Source organism: Drosophila arizonae, chromosome X, assembly GCF_054131065.1.
Source record: "Drosophila arizonae isolate 15081-1271.41 chromosome X, UAZ_ARI_1.0, whole genome shotgun sequence".
In the NCBI taxonomy this organism is placed as follows: domain Eukaryota; kingdom Metazoa; phylum Arthropoda; class Insecta; order Diptera; family Drosophilidae; genus Drosophila; species Drosophila arizonae.
In genome coordinates this window covers 25,418,648-25,439,667 of record NC_142927.1, presented here as the reverse complement: position 1 = coordinate 25,439,667, position 21,020 = coordinate 25,418,648, and the positions used below count along the sequence as shown (strand labels likewise).

General features: G+C 34.2%; 1 protein-coding gene across 25 annotated transcripts in view; it reads left to right on the top strand.

Moving 5' to 3' along the window:
- The first annotated feature begins 1,091 nt into the window (after positions 1–1,091).
- cac (calcium voltage-gated channel subunit cacophony) overlaps positions 1,092–21,020 on the top strand; it is a 68,662-nt gene continuing 48,733 nt past the window's right edge. For 16 of the 25 annotated variants that reach the window (XM_089474739.1, XM_089474746.1, XM_089474742.1 and 13 more), the window contains exons 1-13: positions 6,766–6,836; positions 7,077–7,254; positions 7,399–7,717; positions 8,839–8,978; positions 12,609–12,709; positions 13,146–13,301; positions 13,380–13,600; positions 13,674–13,777; positions 15,822–15,937; positions 16,977–17,036; positions 17,119–17,223; positions 19,789–19,986; positions 20,071–20,584. In XM_089474739.1, coding sequence (XP_089330865.1) covers positions 7,499–7,717; positions 8,839–8,978; positions 12,609–12,709; positions 13,146–13,301; positions 13,380–13,600; positions 13,674–13,777; positions 15,822–15,937; positions 16,977–17,036; positions 17,119–17,223; positions 19,789–19,986; positions 20,071–20,584 — 1,934 coding nt within the window. In that variant the 5' untranslated portion in view covers positions 6,766–6,836; positions 7,077–7,254; positions 7,399–7,498. Of the gene's footprint in view, positions 1,342–1,430; positions 1,665–6,765; positions 6,837–7,076; positions 7,255–7,398; positions 7,718–8,838; positions 8,979–9,616; positions 9,718–12,608; positions 12,710–13,145; positions 13,302–13,379; positions 13,601–13,673; positions 13,778–14,322; positions 14,439–15,821; positions 15,938–16,976; positions 17,037–17,118; positions 17,224–19,788; positions 19,987–20,070; positions 20,585–21,020 lie in introns of those variants that run through there. The other 9 variants (XM_089474744.1, XM_089474727.1, XM_089474748.1 and 6 more) reach the window with 6 other exon arrangements.

Below are 21,020 nucleotides of genomic sequence, written 5' to 3'. Positions count from 1 at the left end.
TATTACTGATAGAAAGAGAGAGAGAGAGAGTATAGGGTATCCGAGTGAGTTTGCGTGTTGGAAAACACTTAATGAAAGTGAGAGAGTGAGACAGAGATTGATGTTGATGTACGTAGGTCCGGGTGCTGCTGAAAGGGAGAGTGAGAGATGGAGAGAGGGAGGATATGTAATGAGGAGAGAGGGAGAGGTAGAGAGAGAGAGAGAGGCAGCAGACTCTGCTGCTGTTACAGAACTGTTGGCATGACAGAGTAAGAAAGAGGTAGCTGTTGCTGTAGAGAGAGAGAGAGAGAGAGAGTAGTGCTCCTGAGTTATCCGAGCGAGTTTACGTGTTAGCAAACTATTGATGAAGGTGAGAGAGTGAGACAGATTCCTGTTGATGGACGTAGGCCCGGGTGCTACTGAAAGGAAGAGTGAGAGATGGAGAGAGGGAGGATGTGAGAGGGAGAGGTAAGAGAGACAGGCAGCAGAACTGTTGGCATGACAGAGTAAGAAAGAGGTAGCTTTTGCTGTAAGTAAGCTCGGGCATTGCTGATAGAGAGAGCAAGAGAGAAAGAGGGAGATGGAGAGAGAAGTGCTCCTGAGTTATCCGAGTGAGTTTGCATGTGGGCAAACTCCTTTATCCTCGAGCCCTTTGGCTGAGAGTGGGCGGGAGGAGAGCAATAGCTCTTTGGTCCGTTCGGGCAGGGCCAGTTTGACGTGGAGCAGCAACTAAATTGGTAAGTAATCCATAAATATAATTTAAATGCGGAATCTTGAACCTTCGCTTTGACAACTTGTCAGGCTGTCCTTCGTTTTATCGCCTGGCTTTAATTAAAGCTTCAGCTTAAGTCTTACACTCGGGCCGCATCAAATAAGTAGCACAAGCATTTCCAGACACCAACTAATTAATGCGCATATGCTCGATGCTATCGAGCACGTCATCCTCCTCGCATCATCACCATCATCTGTTCGCTATTGTCATCATCAAAGTGAGCTGCGTATATGCGCAAGTCTCTGTCTATGTATGTGTGTGTGTGTGTGTGTGTGTGTGTGTGTGTGTGGGGCTTAGGCAAGTCTGCTTGCCTTGCTGTACAGGTGGCAGGGCATCAGTTGGGCCCGAAAGGTGCCCGGGAATGCATCCAGCTTCGGTCGTGTTTCAGATGTTTGGCTCGAATCGATGCCACATGCAGATCGTGCCAGTGCCTAAATAGGAGATACATCAATCCAGTCCAGTTCCAAATATTCTGATGCTTAACGGAAAGGCTTTTGCTAGTGCAGTGCATTGTGCGTGTGGTTATTATCGAGAAATGTTTCGGATACTCAAGCGTTGATCTCCGGAAGGGGCTTTCTCTATAAGAGACAGTAAGCTCTTTCGTTGTCGTGCTGTGCTCTATTGTCTAATTAGCTTTGGGGTGTGTGCTTTTTTTTTTTTTTTTTTTTTGAACTGTCAGGATGCTGGGTGGAGTGGGTGCCCGACGCGGTAGGGTCTCATCCCCGATGGGACGCTTGGCAAGCGCAAATACGTTCAGTCTGGATGACAGCATTGCCATCATTGGCGATGGCGTCACCAGGGGCGGCACTCCGCCGGGCTCGCACCCTTTTGGCAAGCGTCGACGACCCCTAGCAGCCGCTGGGCCGGACAGTTGTGCACCATTTCAAGCGCGTCTCAACTTGGGCGACATTATGTAAGTATTATCCATTTTGAATACATTCCGGACTCTACTCGAATCTCATATTTTATGGAGGTCTCCAAAACAAATCGGTCTAAAATCTGTTATTATAGATATTGACCGCATCGAATCGAGCGTTATTACGGATTTAGATATTAGAATCGAACCAGAGACCTCCATTAAATTTTTAACTTTAGCTTGAAGATTATGTTATTTAAATATCGTATAATGTCGTATGTTTATCATTCGTATATATATATCGTATGCTTACTACTAATTTTTAAGATTAATATATAAAATAAATATTTCTTACGATATGTGTCGAGTTTAAAGTTGATCAACGTTCGGGCTTCAATTTAAAAAAAAAAAAAGGAAGAAAAGTATCATGCACATAAAAAAAAAAAATAAATAAATAAATAAATTACCCAGAGCTGCTTAAAAATATTCTAAAGTGTATATTACGCTCTTGTGCTTTTTGAAATTGAACAACAATCATGCTAAAGCTAAAACATGCTAAACCTAAAACTAAAAAAAAAAATTTTCCAAAAAGTTTTCGACAGTGAATGGATAGCTTAAGTAAAATAGAGTAGTTGAAAAAAAAAATTCTGAAAAGATGATTTGAAATGAAATAAAATTAGATTTTGAATATAGCCATATAAGAATTAAGGAGCTGTCAAAAATATTTCCGATTTTTTTATTTTAAATTTTTTGTTTTATTTATTTATTATTATTATTCTTTTTTTATAAGACTTAGCTTATCTAAAATGGAATTAAGAATTAAGGACCTCTCAAAAACATTTCCGATTTTTTAATTTTTATTTATTTTTTATTTATTTATTATTATTTTTTTTATAAGACTTGGTGCTTATCTTATCTAAAATGGATTTTTCAACCGCAATATGCGACGTCCACTATATTAAATATTATACATACATATGTATGTATGTATGAATATGGAGACATCTTAAAATAGATAAATCTTTAAATTTTCCAAGCATAGTTTCGAGCATATGTCAGAGAACATTTAGATTGCTCTACTTGACCAGACGTTTGTCCACTATACTTAAGTGTTTACTGTACCGTGTTTAAGGTTGGCAATTGGCAATTTTAATTGAGGGCATTCCTACTGCTAAGATCCTTTTTATGTTTTTGGCAAATTGCCAAACTGCGCCAATTAAATAAATCGTGTAGCTTACGCGTTTTGCCAATAGATGGCGCCTATGTAAAAGCAGCCCTGCCAATTGAACAAATCGATAAGCGACCAGCAAGCATAATTGCCAACCAGCTGTCAACACGCTTTGTTTTTTCCTTGGTTTTTTGTTGTTTTTTTTCGGTTTCGTCTGGTGTTTAGGGAGACCCTAAATTTGTGCGCCGCACGAACGAATGGTGGATGAAAGCATCATGCGAAAGCTTAAAGCTCCGCGTCAATGTCATATGAGCAATAGAATAGGCACTATTGAGCATTGCTCTCAGATGGAAAGAACGCACAGCTATAGTAACGGCTCATATATGCATCTCTTTTGCGCGCACGCCGTGCCGCAGACAGCGTCTTGGTTACATCAAGTGATGTGCAGTTTATTTGCGGCGGCAGTGCCTGCAAGTTCCGTGTGAAGCTTTTTTTATGTTCGATCCAAAGCGCAGGACTGTTTGGTTAGCTGCCTGTGCGTGTAGTTGTCGTGTGTGTGCCTCTGGCCTGTGCCAGTGTATGTGTTTGTGTGTGTAATGTGTAAAGTGTAACACAAAGTCTTCATCGACTTGCGTTTGTCAAGTTTTTTCGTCCAACTGGTGAGACAAAGTCGGTAACTGGTCCGGAAAACATAGCGGTTTTTGTTTTTTATTTTTATAAACGGCAATCGAGCCTAGTTAACGTTCTCCAGCTGCATTTCTAGTGAAAGATTAATGTATAAAGCAAAATTTGTTGGCCATTTCATTTAATTGGGGCTAAAATACTCGACTTTTCGTGGTGGCATATAGTCACAAAAAAAAAGAAGAAAAAAACGAAAAAAAAATCGGGTCGAGTGGTGAATATAAAGTTAGAAAAAGTTCAACCGAATAATTGCGAAAATGAAATTAAAATGGAAACCATGAAATATACTTAATTTAGATATACATATATATATATGTGTGTGTGTATGTGAACATATATGTACATGTAATTGAAGTGAAATCAACGAAGAAGTGAATCCAAAGAAAATCATGCATTAATAATATTCGCTCGCCGCCCATTAAACAGTTCACAACCGCATCAAACATACAAACGCACACACACACACACACACATGTACACAAGTCCAGCACCTGCTATTCCGTATAGCCATGGACATAGCCATAGATATAGCCATATCCCTTGCCGTACATCTTGTTCAACAATGTTTGTCGCGCATCGCTCAGTTGGCTGTAATTGTTGAGTTGTCGCTAACATTTACAGTTAAATAGCCTCAATATACGCACTTGACGTATATATTTATATATAGCTATACTTGTGTATGTGCATACATACCTACATACATACGTACATCGAGTTACAAATGCGGCTGTGAATGCGACAGTATGTGCGCTCATTTCAATGTGTGTGCGTGCGTGCCAGCCTGCGTGTCTGTGTGCGTGCGTGCGTGTGCGTGTGTTTGTGTGTGTGAATTGAGCTTGGGATTGGGTCAGCGGGTTGGTAGCACAACGGGTGGAATGTTGCGTGGGTGGTAACGGCGTCAGAGCCAGCGTCAGCGACAGCGACAGCGACAGTTTTTGACAACGCCAAGTGAATTTTTGTTTCTGTTTCGGTTACAGCGGTTTTTATGTTGTGACGTGTATGTGTCGCAAGGTGAATGAATTGTATTTAGCACCAGCGCAGCAGCAGCAGAGGCAGCAGCAGCAGAAGGAGTAGCATCATCTGCAGCAGCAGCAAATTATTTACGTTTATTACATGTATATATGTGTACATGTGTGTGTTTGTCTCTCTAAAATGGCTATAACCTATTTATATACATACACAACATACATACACATTTACACACATACCTACAAATGTCAATATGTTAAGAAGAAGCAGAAGTACAAGAGTTGAGGCTACTGTTTTGTTGTTCACTTTTTTTTTTTGAGTGCCCTCGGGAATGAAAATGGTATTTAGTGTGCTAATGGGATTTGTACAGGCATTACAAACATACATATGTTTACGTATGTGTGTATGTATGTATATACCATCATGTATATAGATGCATTGAATGAAAACAAAATTCGTTAGCAATTTCTGAGCTGAGTGTAACAATGTTATTGTACATATGTATGTATGTAAATGTAATGTATGCATACGACATGCATTTACACTAGACAACAGGGTTCTGCTTGTGCCAAATAATAATAAATACTTTTTGCTAGCGAAATCGCAACGAAAGCGCAAATTGGCACCGTTACGTCTTTACAAGCATATGCATGTATGTATGTGTGTACATATGCATGTGTGTGCGTGTGTGTATTGCTGGAGCTGTTTGTGTTTATTTTGTTTTGTGGGCTTAAGTTGTTCTCTCAGTTCTATTCTGTTCGGTTCCCTTCAGTTCAGTTCAGTTATTTTTTTTTTTTTTTTTTGCCATTTCATGTTTTTCCGTTTGCCATCCGAAACACACACAAACAAAGAGAGTAGATAGCACGATGACGTCACTAAACTACATTTATTTTGCATTTGTTAACAGAGAATTAGCTATTTTTAGCCGTACAATTCATACATGGCTAATTTAAGCCTGTTAGTTTCAATTATATATACATATGCATATATAATATGATATTCTAGCCCAAATGATTGCGCTTTATTCAATTTGTTCATAAATATTTGAAATGCAAATGCTTTCGTTGGCGAATCGAGGCGAAAAGAAAACGAAGTCTACTTTTCAGCGCTGGAGTGTGATGTCAAAAGTATCTCAGTTTATCAATAATTTGATACCATGCAACGTGGACATTTTCTTCTTCTTCTTCTTCTTTGTCTTCTTCGTGTTCGTAAATATTTAAATTTTTAATCGTCCGTCATAAATAGTAAATAATGTGTGCTTCCTTCTACACACGCATGCCTTATGTATGCCATTAGTAAATTCCCGACCAGTATTGGAAATTGGAAATTTGATGGCATTTCATTTGTTGTTAGGGGCGTACGTGTGTGTGAGAGTGTGTGTGTGTGTGTGTGTGTGTATGCACAACTGTTGTTAATTATAGAATTCATCTCTAACCAAACCGAGGCGCGAGCTGCTGCTGCTTAACCAAGTTCTTCGTGTTCTCAGCAGCGCAGCGCTGTCACAGATATTTCTTTCTCTCTCTCTCTCGCTCGCTCGCTCGCTTTCTTATTTACCATTCCACTCAATTCACCACAGCGTGTTGAACTTTTTCATGACCACACTTACGTATGTATGTACGTATGTATGTATGCGTGTGCCAGTGCCAGTGCCTGTGTATGTTTGTGTTTGTATGTATGGGTATGCAAGTGCCGAACGTTTCATCCCCTAACTTTTCATTCATATCGTGCTCCAGTAATAAAATGTTATACTGATAGCCTCAACTCTATTTACATACATACGAAATTATAAAGTGAGCGACAAAACAAATGGAAAAACAAGTGAAATGTTTTCATATTATGAATTGATTTCATATTACTGTTAACTGTGTTTCATTTTATCATATTTACATTACATTTATATACATACATACATGCATATTATATACATACATAGATGTGCGCGTGGCATGTGTATACTTGTGTCAAGTGACACACATACAGACATACATACATGTATTCATACATACATATGTACAAATGCATGCCAGCGTGCATATGTATGCATAGCTGCATGCATGCATATGTTTTAGTGTATGTGTGTGTGTGTATTTCGATAGGTCATGAACTGAATTGACCCGAACAAAAACAAAACCATTTCGCAGCGCGACAAGCTCATTAGTTTTAGTGATTTCCTTAAATAATAAATCGCATAAATAAAATATGAAATAAGTGTTAAATGAAATGAAATGTGTTAAAAAAAAAAGAAGAGAAAACAAAATAAGAAAACCCGGTCGAATAACTGTGCATAAAACGGAATGAAATCAAAGTCTAATCAATTCCATGTCTTTCTTGACCAATTAGCATTTTGTGCAATAATATAGAATAATACAATTCATAATTGTTAAAAAGAAGCTGGAAGCAAAAAGCAATAAGTAATTAGAAATAAATTGTGAACAAAGGAAACTGAAGAGTGAAATGCGCCTTGATATTATTGAATATATTTACATATATACATAAATATACATATAGAGTTATATATATATATATACATACATATACTTGTATACATATATTTAAATATATATTTGTATATGTATATCTGCTTATGTATATATGCTCATGTGTATATGTATATGTGTACATATTGTATATAAATCGCACTACCCATCCAGCCGGCCATTGCGAAATCATTGTACAGCCTTTGGCTACCCAACTAAATGTCCGGTTGCCACATTTGTGCCATGCGGACGGCGTGTCACATCCGACAAATGCGTATTGTTGTTCATCTTGTGTAATATAATTATGGCCGAGCGGTCGTTACAAAAGTATCAAAAATTGGATATAGTGACGGTATGTATAATCATTATCTTTTGAAGTCTAATTTCTATTAAGATCTAATTACATATATACATATATTTCGATAATATACGTTTTGTATCATTTTCTTTATCTTTTATTTCTATTAATGACATCAACAATTGATTCCGATTGTAGGTTGGAAGCAGCTCAGGAAGCAGTGCTAGCAGGGCATCAACAGGACTCCTTAGGCGGGGGGCACTTGGGTCGAAAGGGAGCCCATCGCTTAGCTGATAGAATGGGTGGCCCGAAAAAAGAGGAAAACCCACCAGGTGGTGGTCCGACGTCATTGTTTATCCTAACCGAGGATAACCCAATTAGAAAGTACACACGATTCATCATTGAATGGCCGCCCTTTGAGTACGCTGTGTTATTGACAATCATAGCCAACTGTGTTGTGTTGGCATTAGAAGAGCATTTGCCAGAGGGCGACAAGACAGTATTGGCTCAAAAATTGGTAAGTTATTTATACACACATATGTACATATAATCATAAAAATAAATATTAATACTATGATAATCATAATCGTTATAAAAACATTTATATTTGTAATCAAATATTTATTTATTACATTTCGATCTGGGTAATATCCATGACCATGTAGTCCGCCTATCCGTCCGTAGGAACGCACAGATCTCGTAAACCACAAAACCTAGAGTTTTGAAATTTCATATTTATAGTCGTGTACGTACAAGAGCAAATTTTTTTTCGATAACTCATTCCATAGTTTGACATAAATGTCAGCGACTTACTTTTTTGCTTTTGCAAAGTTTTTGTAATTTACAAATTTTGGATAACCCCACATTGGACAAAAATCGGATATAAAGTATACTAAACTCGTTTGTTTTGTCAGAAACCCTAATTGGAATATTATTATCTGTATGCTGTATATAGATAGTTCCTCTTAAGAGGATTTATTCATCAAATAAGTTTTCATAACGCAGTCCAAGCGCAGCCCTGCGTCAGCTGCCTCTGCATGTATTTGTATGCATGTGTGCAAAAAGGGCGCATAATTTGGGATGGTAATAGTGCTTAATATTTGAAAGTAATATTTATTTGAACTATATTTATTATTTTTGAAGCTCATTTTTGAATTCAGACTCATTCGTTAATTCCTATATTTAATATACTCTTTACTTGCTTTGACTTCATTTAGGAATTGCGTTCAGCTTTTAGGGTCATTTAAGTAAGAATATTGCAGTCGGGCGTATCGATTATATATAGATTTACTAGGTTTGCAACGTCCCCAATATGCGTAGACATATCCGCTCGGGATTTATTTCAAAATGCATATCGATTTTCGATTTACCACGCCCTTAATGGGCGGATTGTCAAAATCCTGACACTGTATAACTCGAAGGTATAATCGAGTATATGCTCCAAATATCAAGTCTCTAGCTTTTATTGCTCCGAAATGAATTGCACTCGGACCGTTTGGAGCGCTGCACAAAACCAATCCAATGAGTATAAAATGATTAATATAACATATAAAAATTTACATCTACATCATTTAGATATTTAAATATTTTGTAATTCAAAGAATAACACCAAATGTAATTTAATTTCCCCATTTCTAGGAAAAAACGGAGGCCTATTTTTTATGCATTTTCTGTGTAGAAGCATCGCTCAAGATCCTTGCCTTAGGGCTTGTTCTGCATAAACACTCCTATCTCAGGAATATTTGGAACATCATGGATTTTTTCGTTGTAGTGACGGGGTAAATATGTAATTTAATTAATAACCAGAAAAGGAGCAAATGAACCATATATTTCTTAAATAATTATTATTTTCGATTGCGGGCAATACAAATGCAACTATTTTATTCAGTTTTTGTCATCATTTTATTTATAATGTATTTCCTCAGTTGCTCTTTAATAATTATTGAAATCATATTGAAACAATGGATAAACGATTTTATTGTTTTGTGAATATTACTTAGTGTTAAGTACCAGGATCTACAGATATCATTATGATAACTGTTCAAATTGAGCGGATTAGGTTCATATATGAAATATATCTTGATTTATGTTTGATTTTTATATTTTATGTGCATTGAGAGAGAGAGAGAGAGAGAGAGAGAGAGAGAGAGAGATAGAGATCTAAAAGCTATAAAAGATGCCACATAGTTAAAAAAAAATACTTATATATATATATATATAACCTAACTATTGTTAAGTATAATCTAATGATGAAATGTATATCCGAGCTACACTGCAGAAAAAAGAAAAGTTCTCTCTACTCCCTCACTCCTAACTACTATACTATGCAGCTTTATGGCATTTGGTTAATTTATTTGTTGTTCACATATATATATGTATATACCGACTTCTATATGGCAACTCGAATGCCGAACAGTGCCATGACGATATTTGCCGAGGCCAATATTGATGTTGACCTACGCATGTTGCGTTCGTTTCGTGTTTTACGGCCGCTGAAACTTGTATCCCGAATACCAAGTAAGAGACAATTCGCTCCCGAATTTATAGATTTCATTAAAAAAAAAAAAAAAAAAAAAAAGGAACAAAATAAAAGATTCCTTAGGCCAGTTCAGTTCTAACTATATATGTCATTTACTTCCGTTGGTTATCATGTATATTCAATTAGAGCCATAGCAAATTTAGGGGCTAGTTAACAAAATCTATTCATATATCTATATAAACACTACATATGTATTGGTTCCTTGGAGTATTTAGAGATTTAGTAGAAGCTCCAGGGTGCCACTTAAGCATACTCAATAGAAAATGTGTGTATCTCATTGGTTCATAGCTTAGTTAGTTAAAAATGAATAGCATTTATGACTGTATAGTTAAGTTGCCCAAGTTTCTAAACGCTTGCCCAGTGAATACTGATGAATTAATGCTCAGCAGATTTTCGCTACATACACTGTAGTACATAATTAAATTTTATAGCTTCCTACACGTCTTTAATCTAAACATATTTTAAATATGTTACGATACGAATCAAATCTATCCTTGGTCTATAACCATAAAGAAAAAACAAGTTCTTAAAAGACACTGCTCTACGCAATTTGAACTCTCATTTTCTTGCATTTCTTTAATCTATAGATCACTTATATGAATTTTAATATTGAGATTCTGTTTGGTCGAAGAACCATAAAAGAAAAAAAAGTTGTTAAAAGAGTTTCAGTATATATTAACATTGTGCAACTCACGTTTCTTTAATTGATAGATCAGTATTGTTTGATCGAAGAACTCTAAATAGGAAAATATTGTGATATAGATGTAAAATGTACTATATATTTCAAATTCCTCATTTTGGCATATTACATCAATCTAAAGATCAATCATATCTATTGATCATATCTACAGATTTGTCTCAAAGTTGAATTTAATTGGAAGATCCCTTCAAAACCGCAAATAACTTGTGGGATTTAGGTAGTTTCATATGGATTCCTGAAGTAAAATTTCTCTATTATTATCTCTATTCAAATCACAAATCAAATTCTTCATCTTTTAAAGCATTTTTCAGTAAGAATTTATAGATACTTAATTGATAAACATTTCATTTACCGACTGGGTATTTACAAAGAATTGCTAATTTGCGTTCCTCAGCTGAGCTAATGATGTTGTATATAAATATATACATATAGTATATGGTTTTATAGTTTATTATAGTTCAATGTTAGAGTCTTAGCTAATCATTTTCATAAACTGGCATATGCAGTTGGTAATTCATTTTCTTACAATCAGATTCGTAAGGGTTTACCATAAAAGTGGAAATTACACAGGCTAACAAGCTTAAGTTAGCCGAAATAGTTTTTTGTTCTGCTTAATCTGATTCTTAAACCGTTTAGGTTACAGGTATTGTAATATGTACATAAAATAACATTGTTGCCATCTGAAAATACTAATTACATTTCAAAAAGCTGAAAAGTTGTTATTCTATGATTTTATGATAACTGGTTCTAAAACAGTTACAATGATTAAATCTCTTAAAAATAAAACTAATTTCAAATGTATTGGAAACTCATAAAATAGTTCTACTCTGTCTACTCATTTAAACGTAGTTCTATTGTCGGTTACTTAATTTTGTTGGCCTGTGTTAGGATATACGACATTAATAAAATATCTTAATAATAATAATAATGATAATAATAATTTAACAAATATTTGCTCAAAATATAGCTATATAATGAACGGAATGATATATGAACAATGTACGTCTTACAGTATATATGTATATACATATAGCAGATCAGGTTGATAACATTAATATTGGAAATAGTAATATTTACAATATTAACAAAATAAATTTAAATATAAACTCTGTGCGTAAAGCTCTCAATTTTTGATGTAGACTACTTGAAATTTGTCTCTCGTTAGAGGAGACGCAAATGTACGAGCTCAAAGAGAGAGTTTAAAGAGATCTATCGAGTAGCACACGAATACTTAATACAATTTAGCATATGAGAAAACGTGTCTAATTAAAGATTTATTTGTAAGTTTTTCCATATTCTCTTTACTCTAAAAAAAGTGGGTACTATATAAAAAGTATATATACATTTTAGATATAGGATTCACATACATAGATGTGAGCAAAAATATTTTATTTTTTCTTTTTACATTATTATTTATAGAACTTATATTACAAGAACTTTTGGTTTTACGAAGCTGAGAAAATAATTACATAGTCTATAAAACTTCTATATAAAAATATCTGTTTATATATCGAAAGTCAGTTTAAGTCACGCTATAGATATTATTTGAATTTTTGTTATTAAAAAATTAATCTATGAATATTTAGTTATAAACTTACCTAGAAGAGCCTATTGGAACTACTGGACAAAAATCAAAGTTCATTAATATATTATATTTATTTATTTTTTATTTATTGATAAAGTGAAGACATCAAACAATTATAAAGATATAAGAAATAACATAATTTTAACTAATTTGTAGAAAAAAAAAAATTATAAAGAAAAAGATTTCAGTAGTTGTTAGATATATATGTATGTGTGTGCATATGTATATATCACAAATAAGAATATACATATCTATGTACAATCGATGTATATGAACAAGTGAAATCATTCAATTAAATTTTAATATATTTTCATATATACATAAATATTTTGTATTTATTTACTTTCATCATATTTATTTGCCATTCAGATGCTATGTATAAAATTGTTTATGTTGATTAGTTATCGTAGCACAATTGAATGTCCCATTTGATAACACTTTAAATATAATTGTGATCTACCCGTCTACCCCTGTATCCATCAACCCATTCCTTTTCCAACTGCCCCTCCCACACCCACTATAATGAATTCATTGGAATATTGCTAATGAAATGCTCGCTTCGATCGCTTAACGTCTGCTAACAGATTCATGACACAGTACCCACAAATGGGGCCCGAGGTAGATCTAAGAACACTTAGAGCCATTCGTGTGCTACGGCCCTTAAAATTAGTGTCTGGAATTCCTAGTGAGTAGTCATACAATTTGTTCATTTTACTTTATATAATTATTAACATACAAACTAAATATGTAGTATATAGCATACCATACGGCCTAGCGTATGGTAATAGATATTACAAAAGAAAAATACATGTAGAAAAACATTTTCTTTTTTAATGAATTTTCCTTGCATGCTCAAATAAAGTTCAGTTTTTGCATAGAGTAAATGTATTCCTAATATAACTCTTAGTGCTCTTCTACTTACATACATATATATATATATATCTATATATAATATATATACATATATATGGATGAGCAGTAGTAGCTTGAGCAAATGTATTTTGATTGCATTGCTCTCTTTTATACAATTTTACTAATACAATTTGTCTTTTTCCAAAAACTCCTCTTCTGTGACGCCCATGCCCATTTTGGAACAACTACCGATAATGTCTAATATCTAGGTTTACAAGTAGTTTTAAAATCTATAATCAAGGCGATGGCACCTTTACTGCAAATCGGACTCTTGGTGTTGTTTGCAATCGTAATATTTGCAATCATTGGACTCGAGTTTTATTCGGGCGCACTGCATAAGACTTGTTATAGCTTAGAAGATCCAAGTAATATCATCAGTGTCCATATGCTATCCATTTATCGGGGATTGCCAGAGTGATATATTTCTCGCTTCATTCTTCTAGACAAACTAGTGAAGGAAGGTGAATCGGAGACACCCTGCAACACAGATAACACCACAGAGAAAGCAGGTGGTTCCTATGTGTGTAATATTACGACGAGCATGTGTCTGGAGAAGTGGGATGGACCAAATTCAGGCATAACAAGCTTTGATAATATTGGCTTCGCCATGTTGACGGTATTCCAGTGTATTACAATGGAGGGCTGGACGGCAATACTATATTGGGTAAGAATAAGGATAAAAAGATGCGATATATATATACTATATATGTTTGTTTTCTTTATTAACCATTCTACAGACCAACGACGCATTAGGTTCATCATTTAATTGGATATATTTCGTGCCTCTTATAGTTATAGGCTCATTTTTTATGCTCAACTTAGTTCTTGGTGTCTTGAGTGGGTAAGTTGGCCTTGAACTTGTCTTTGAGTACCAACACACAGTCTTCTGCCACAGTTTGTGTTTAAGTTGTTTTTTGATTTGATCTCTGAGTTCAAAATATATGTATGTATAAAGATCAATTTGAGAAATTTGAAGAATTTATCTCCGAAGTTCTCTTCAGAACCTCTGCTGTTGAGTAAAGAAACTCATCAACTATATCAATTCGAAGAATTGGATAAATCAATCTTCGAATATCACTCGACTCAATATCAATGTTGTGTATATTGTACAAAATACTCCATAGTTGTACAAAATATAGTCGATAATCCCAAAGTGTACATATTGTACATAGTGACTGAATATATTGAAAATATTTGATGTAATTGAAAATGTCAAAACATACATCGAACGAATTACAAACATCAAATCTAATGATCTTTACTTGTAAATCTCTATATGTACACATATATATATATATATTTATTATAATTTTCTTTTATTTTTTTCTTTATTGTTTTGTGTTGTTTTGTGTTAATAAAATACTTTTGTTTGTTTTGAAAATTCAGAGAGTTTTCAAACGAGAGAAACCGCGTCGAGCGCCGCATGGAATTTCAGAAATGCCGTTTTCGCGCCATGTTTCAAACAGCAATGGTCTCATATCTTGATTGGATAACGCAAGCAGGTTTTTAAATTGCAATTTAGCCAAATGCCATAACTATTCGTATAATCACAAAATTGGCCAATTCTGTCATATCCTTAGACTATTCGAATCTCAGCAAGAGATGCGCCCAACCTGTACCTCCTTCAATTTAGAAACGTTAATAAACCAACCAAACCCTCTCTACATATATATAAACATATATATATACGTACAAGAATATCTTATATAATATATAAAAACTAGGCAAATACAACAACAAATACAACTACAACAACAAATACAATGAGTTAACCAATTAATACGATAGTTAAAAACCAAATAAAACCGCAAGCAAATTAATTCCTTTCGGCAACAAAATCATCTTTTGCTCTTCTCAACTAGTTACAACAACATATACTACATATATACTATCTATATATATATATATTATAAATCTGTCGCTAATTGAGATAATGCAATAAAACTTTTATACGAAATGCTGTTTGGTCCTACCACCCGAAAGTCCCCATATATGTTACATATACTAGAACAGAACCCAGTTCGTATTACATGCTACATAATCAACTAATTCAATGCAAATTTTAGCTAATACAAACATACGTTAATCCCCACTTAACTAACTAACTAACTAACTAACTATTCAACTATATATCTAGTTAAACCCCAACTTCAATATATACATATATTTACTCAACAAGCATACAAGGTACTTCCACACCAGTTTGTTATGCCAATTGCAATTGTTGTTATCGTCTACTATAGTATTATATATAAACAATCCCGTATTTAACAATCAATATCGACAATATCGAATTGCTGCTCTGCTATGGTTAGAGAAACGAGTTCAGATTGTTCAAGTTCTCACCCACATATATTAACTTATCTATAGATAGATAGATAGATATATATCTACTCGACGTGTACTTCATCATGCTGTACTCTGGCTCAAAGCTCAAAGAGGATCTGCGTCACATTTGTTTATGTTCTTTTCGATGATATTTACATAGAAGCAAGCATGATGTATGTCTGCTATGGACCCACGACACAATGGCATTCACATACTCAACTCCTATCTCGGGTATAATTTGAAACTGCTAAAGAGTTATGCACAGTATGCTACCAATACTTAATTGTTCTATCTTCATCTCCCCATTGACTCTATTTATGCTCTACTTCTGTTTGTTCTACTTATACTACTACTATTCTCATTGTCTGTACATCACACTCAATATGTATTTAAGTTTATTTTTTATTTGAATATACACAAACACTTCAATACAAGCAAATATTTTGAAAAGGTAACAAAATGTGAAAATTGTTTTTTTGTAATGCAATATATCATATTTGTTCATTGGATCGTTCCTGTTTTCGGTTCATCATATTCTATTTAATTATTTTTTGTAGTGAATTCGCAAAAGAACGAGAAAAAGTAGAAAATAGACAAGAATTTCTTAAACTTAGAAGGCAGCAGCAACTAGAAAGAGAATTAAACGGCTATGTTGAATGGATTTGTAAAGCTGGTATAGTATTTACCCCTTTCTTTTGTAATGTTTATCAAAAATATATATCTATATCTTTCTCTCTATATACTATATTATCCGACTCCTCTTAACGCCAAACACACCAGACACCAATGCATACACATACACTCATACCTTTAAAAATACTAAACTAATAAATGTACCATATGGAAATAAGTCACGAAAAGAAGGCGGAAGTATCCGACTAAGAAATACCCTAAGTACTTCTTACACCGTCACTATACTGTTTGGTTATTGTATAACTTTGGCTTTAAAAATAACTGTTAAATGTCTATAATTACCGAAAGCCTAATAAAATCTATATCAAATTGGTTATTTTTTAAATAGGGTATCTAAAATCTGAAATAGGCACAAGTTCTGTATTAAGCATAGTAAAGAACATCATAAATATAAGCTTTAAAAGCTTTCAGATCAAAAGATCTACTTATCAATCTACGTATTGATTTTTATCGATAATTATAATAAGCTGGTCCATAAAATATGACGATCTGTAAATAATGCTAAACTTATTTTTAAATTCAAGGATTTGCAAATGAGAGGAAGAAGAGTTCATACGAAGGCTCTTTGAAATCAGTATACATTTATCATGTAGTTTGAGCCAATAGAGCTGAGCTCTTCGCTTGGGTATTTTCCAGTCGGGTTTGATGGATATTACAGAGATTCTGACTTGCTTTCATAATTAATACAAAACTCCACTTAAAACACTATCTAGTTCTCCCATAAATATATACAAACAAAAATCTAAAGAGCTCAAACATCAAACTGATTCACCGACACAAACACAGTTAGTAATATACTTCACATTTACTCACAACACAAATAAACCTATATGCTCAAATAAATAAGTAAGACGTAAGCTATATGCTATACATCCACTCGAGCTTCATCAATTCATATTCACATACATATGTTAATCCTGCTTGTTAAAAAAAAAGATGAAAAATCTCAGTCGCAAATCGTTTTTTCGTGCATGCCATGAACATTTGACAATCCGTTTATCGTTACGATATAATTGCAGAGGAAGTTATATTAGCCGAAGAACGAACAACAGAGGAGGAGAAAATGCATATTATGGAAGGTAGGTTGATCTCTCAGCTTTATCGAATATGTGGTATTCGAAATTTCAATATATCTTGTTTGGTTTTGTTTTGTATTTGTAGCCCGCAGGCGAAATGCAGCTAAACGGAAAAAGCTGAAAAGCTTAGGAAAGTCAAAGTCGACAGACACTGAAGAAGAAGAAGCCGAGGAGGATTACGGCGATGATGGTAAGAATTGTATTGGACAGCATAGATTCTAAGACCTATTCAAAACATAACAGAAACTTAAATATTTGAAGAAGAACTTTCGAAAGAATCTATTTAGGTGGTTATTTACCTAATAACTCGGCTAACAGCTGCTATCAATGATCTATGCTGATCTATGCATAAAGCGAATATCGTAAATACATCTATTTTAATATGAAATTAAAAACAAAAGACTTTGGACGTCGGACGAATCCGACTGCAAATGAATTCAATTACCGAATTTACCATAGCAATATTTGTGAAGGATTTCAACTTTCTTTTCAGTGTGGGTAATGAGAGAAAGACATTCATTAACAGAATCTAACATAACATATGTTGCATATGCATACATGCTAAATATATATATAAAATATATATAAATATATTCTCTCTAGAAATATCTATCGGAATAGGGAATGCTTGTTTTCTTTTCAGTATAGAAAGTCAATACATTTTATAATACAAAGTAAGTAAAGTACAAAGTAAGATTTAGATCTTTAGGCAGCTGTACGATATTGTGGTCCGATTCGATAGATTTGAATATGTGTGAATCGAAAATATATATTCAAGAAAAATTTGTATTCATGGAATCGGATATATTGTCAAGAGCTCATGTGAAGTCATCAAAAGTGATATTTAGGATTAAATTGAAAAAGCGAAAAAGGATATGATTTAAAATGAAACAAATTCTTTTTGCATGCAAAGTTATATTTACACGAAACATTTAGATGGAAATTTCTTCATATTGTTTTCTTTTTGTTGTTGAGTAAACTCTCTCAAATTCAGAAGATTTATGGGCGGTTTTTGTTTAGACCTCGATCTGAGTGAACATCTATGAAATATCTTAATTAAGTTATTATGTTTTTAAATCGAATTAATTTACGTTTTTCATTTTCTCTTAATTTGAATTTGTGAATTTGAACAAAACGAAATTCTATATTGATATGTACATTCAAAATGTGTAAGTAAACTACCAATTCGATCAATAACCTGATTTCTTGTACAACTCAATATCGTTCTCACAACAACATGCATTCGGTAGCGATATCAATGTATTGAGCATTTTCAGTATATCAGTAAATGTATGTACATACACACATTGTACTAACTCTATAACCATGTCGGGGATGTTTGACCTGCACATCTCTCATGTCGATATCATCTATGCTAGGCTCATAGTCTATAATGGTTGTACGTACTTATGTATATGTATTTATCGTCTCCTAAGCGACAATTCAATTCTTAATGAATTCGAAATTGAAACTACTATTGCACTTGTTTATGCATTCTCATCGATTATAAGGCACCTTAACTATGCTACGGCCCCAACGATATGTATACTCGTATAATTAAATATATATCTCTATTTTTGTTTGTATCCAAGCACTAGCAAATTATTAATCAGGAATTTCCACAGATTCGAATACATAATGAAAATGGGTTTATTCTAGCTATATTGAGTATCAAGAGCGATAGAGCTCCAGAGGGATATGAACAGATCGACTTTTCCTAATGAATAACACTAAAACATTATTTTATTTAATTTTATTTATGTTATATATATTTCAAGGATATTGCCCTGAGCATTTCTTAGTCACAACTTTATTCTATTTTTGTTTTTTTTTTTTTCTTATTATTATTTTTTAATAAATTTTTTTTCTTAAGGTATCAAGTCAAGCTTTATAAATATACGTTATAGATCAGATACATCAAAGGACTTAACTTATGGGCAGCTATAGATATTTTTTCTGGCTCATTCTTGTCATATGAACTGAAGGCCTCTAATGAAACAGTAAAATACTAAAAGGATAATATGAAAACTAGAAACTTGTGCTATAATGAAGCAGACTAGAGTAACTATTTAGTGAAAATAATAATAAATATTAAATTTACAATATTATATGGGTATAGATATGATTCCTTATTATTCATTGAGTGTATGCAGTAGAATCCGGTTGTAACGACTCCGCTTATAGCGTCCGTACGGTTATAGCAATGAATTCTGATACTGGGTATTAGGACGGTTCCTTGAGCGTCGTAATAATCGGACTCTACTGTATTTGCATTCATAAATATATATGTATACAGATATACATATTTCCTTCTCTCAATAGGTCTATAGCTGTCACAGAAACTATAATTTAAGTCAATATTAAAACTTAAACGTTTGTCACCCGATATTTTATAGTCTGCAAAGTCCACGATGCGACGCATCAGACTCGCTGATTTGTTATAGTCGTATTCAAAATCGAACATTTCATGTATGTGTGCTATCATACTCGTAGATATCTGTGCTTGTAGTTGCATCTCGTTCAGCGTATAGATAGAGTTATCGAGTTTGTATATACTTACTAACTAGTACCAATAACAACAACAAATCCAATAACTACCACGACTAAATCACAACGTACTCATACGCAGGATACACAAAAACTTGTATGTGTGGCAATTATCGAAACACTTAAGCAATAAGACTATATAGACTATGTACATAGATCGATTAGCCGATGCGGCCTTACTGATCATGCGTCAATGTACTTTTGACAGGTTATCTGAAAACTCGTTCGAAACCCCAAGGCAGCTGTACAGGATTTTGGCGAGCCGAGAAAAGGTTCCGTTTCTGGATACGGCACACAGTGAAGACGCAGTGGTTCTATTGGTTCGTGATAGTGCTCGTCTTTCTCAACACTGTTTGCGTCGCTGTCGAGCACTATGGACAGCCGACATTCCTCACGGAGTTTCTGTGTAAGTAATTTGCATCGATTTGCCGCTGTTGCTGGAGCAGGGGCGGGGCAATGGTACAATCTAATCGGAACTTTTCCATTGCAGACTATGCGGAATTCATCTTCCTGGGGCTGTTCATGTCGGAAATGTTTATCAAGATGTATGCGCTGGGTCCACGCATTTACTTCGAGTCGTCGTTCAATCGTTTTGATTGTGTCGTCATTAGTGGTTCGATATTCGAGGTGATCTGGTCTGAAGTTAAGGGCGGCTCGTTCGGTCTGTCTGTGTTGCGTGCCCTCCGGCTGCTGCGCATCTTCAAAGTGACCAAATACTGGTCCTCCCTACGTAATCTAGTTATATCATTGCTGAATTCGATGAGATCCATCATCTCACTGTTGTTCCTGCTCTTCTTGTTCATACTGATATTTGCACTGCTTGGCATGCAACTGTTCGGTGGGCAGTTCAATTTGCCAGGAGGCACGCCCGAAACAAACTTTAACACATTTCCCATAGCACTCTTAACAGTGTTCCAAATCCTAACCGGCGAAGATTGGAATGAAGTTATGTATCAGGGTATTATATCGCAAGGTGGTGCAAAGAAAGGAATGATTTACTCTATGTAAGTTTATACAAATATCGATAATTGAAATTTTCATTGACATTGACATTATATATACAGACATATATGATTATAGTATTGCTAAGAAACATCGTATTGTAGAATCAAACAAAGCTAGTTACAGTCGGCTCTCACCGACTTGGCCATATTCGGTTCACAGTATTATTCTTATTTTATCTTATGTATGAGTAGTTCTTTTAGTATATTATATGAAATTGGCTATAATGCGTTTACCATTTTGACTTTTGTAGATTTTGCAGGCTCGGGCTCATTTTGTTGTATTTTTTTATTGGGTTGGGTCGAGTTTGTAAATTATATACACAAACAAAACTATTTCCAGGACCTGCTATTGGTAGCAGACTTCACTGTCGACCGCAGGCTCGCCTTCGTTTTGCTACTCTCGTTGAGCTGTAACTATTTGAGAATGAGAATTTGA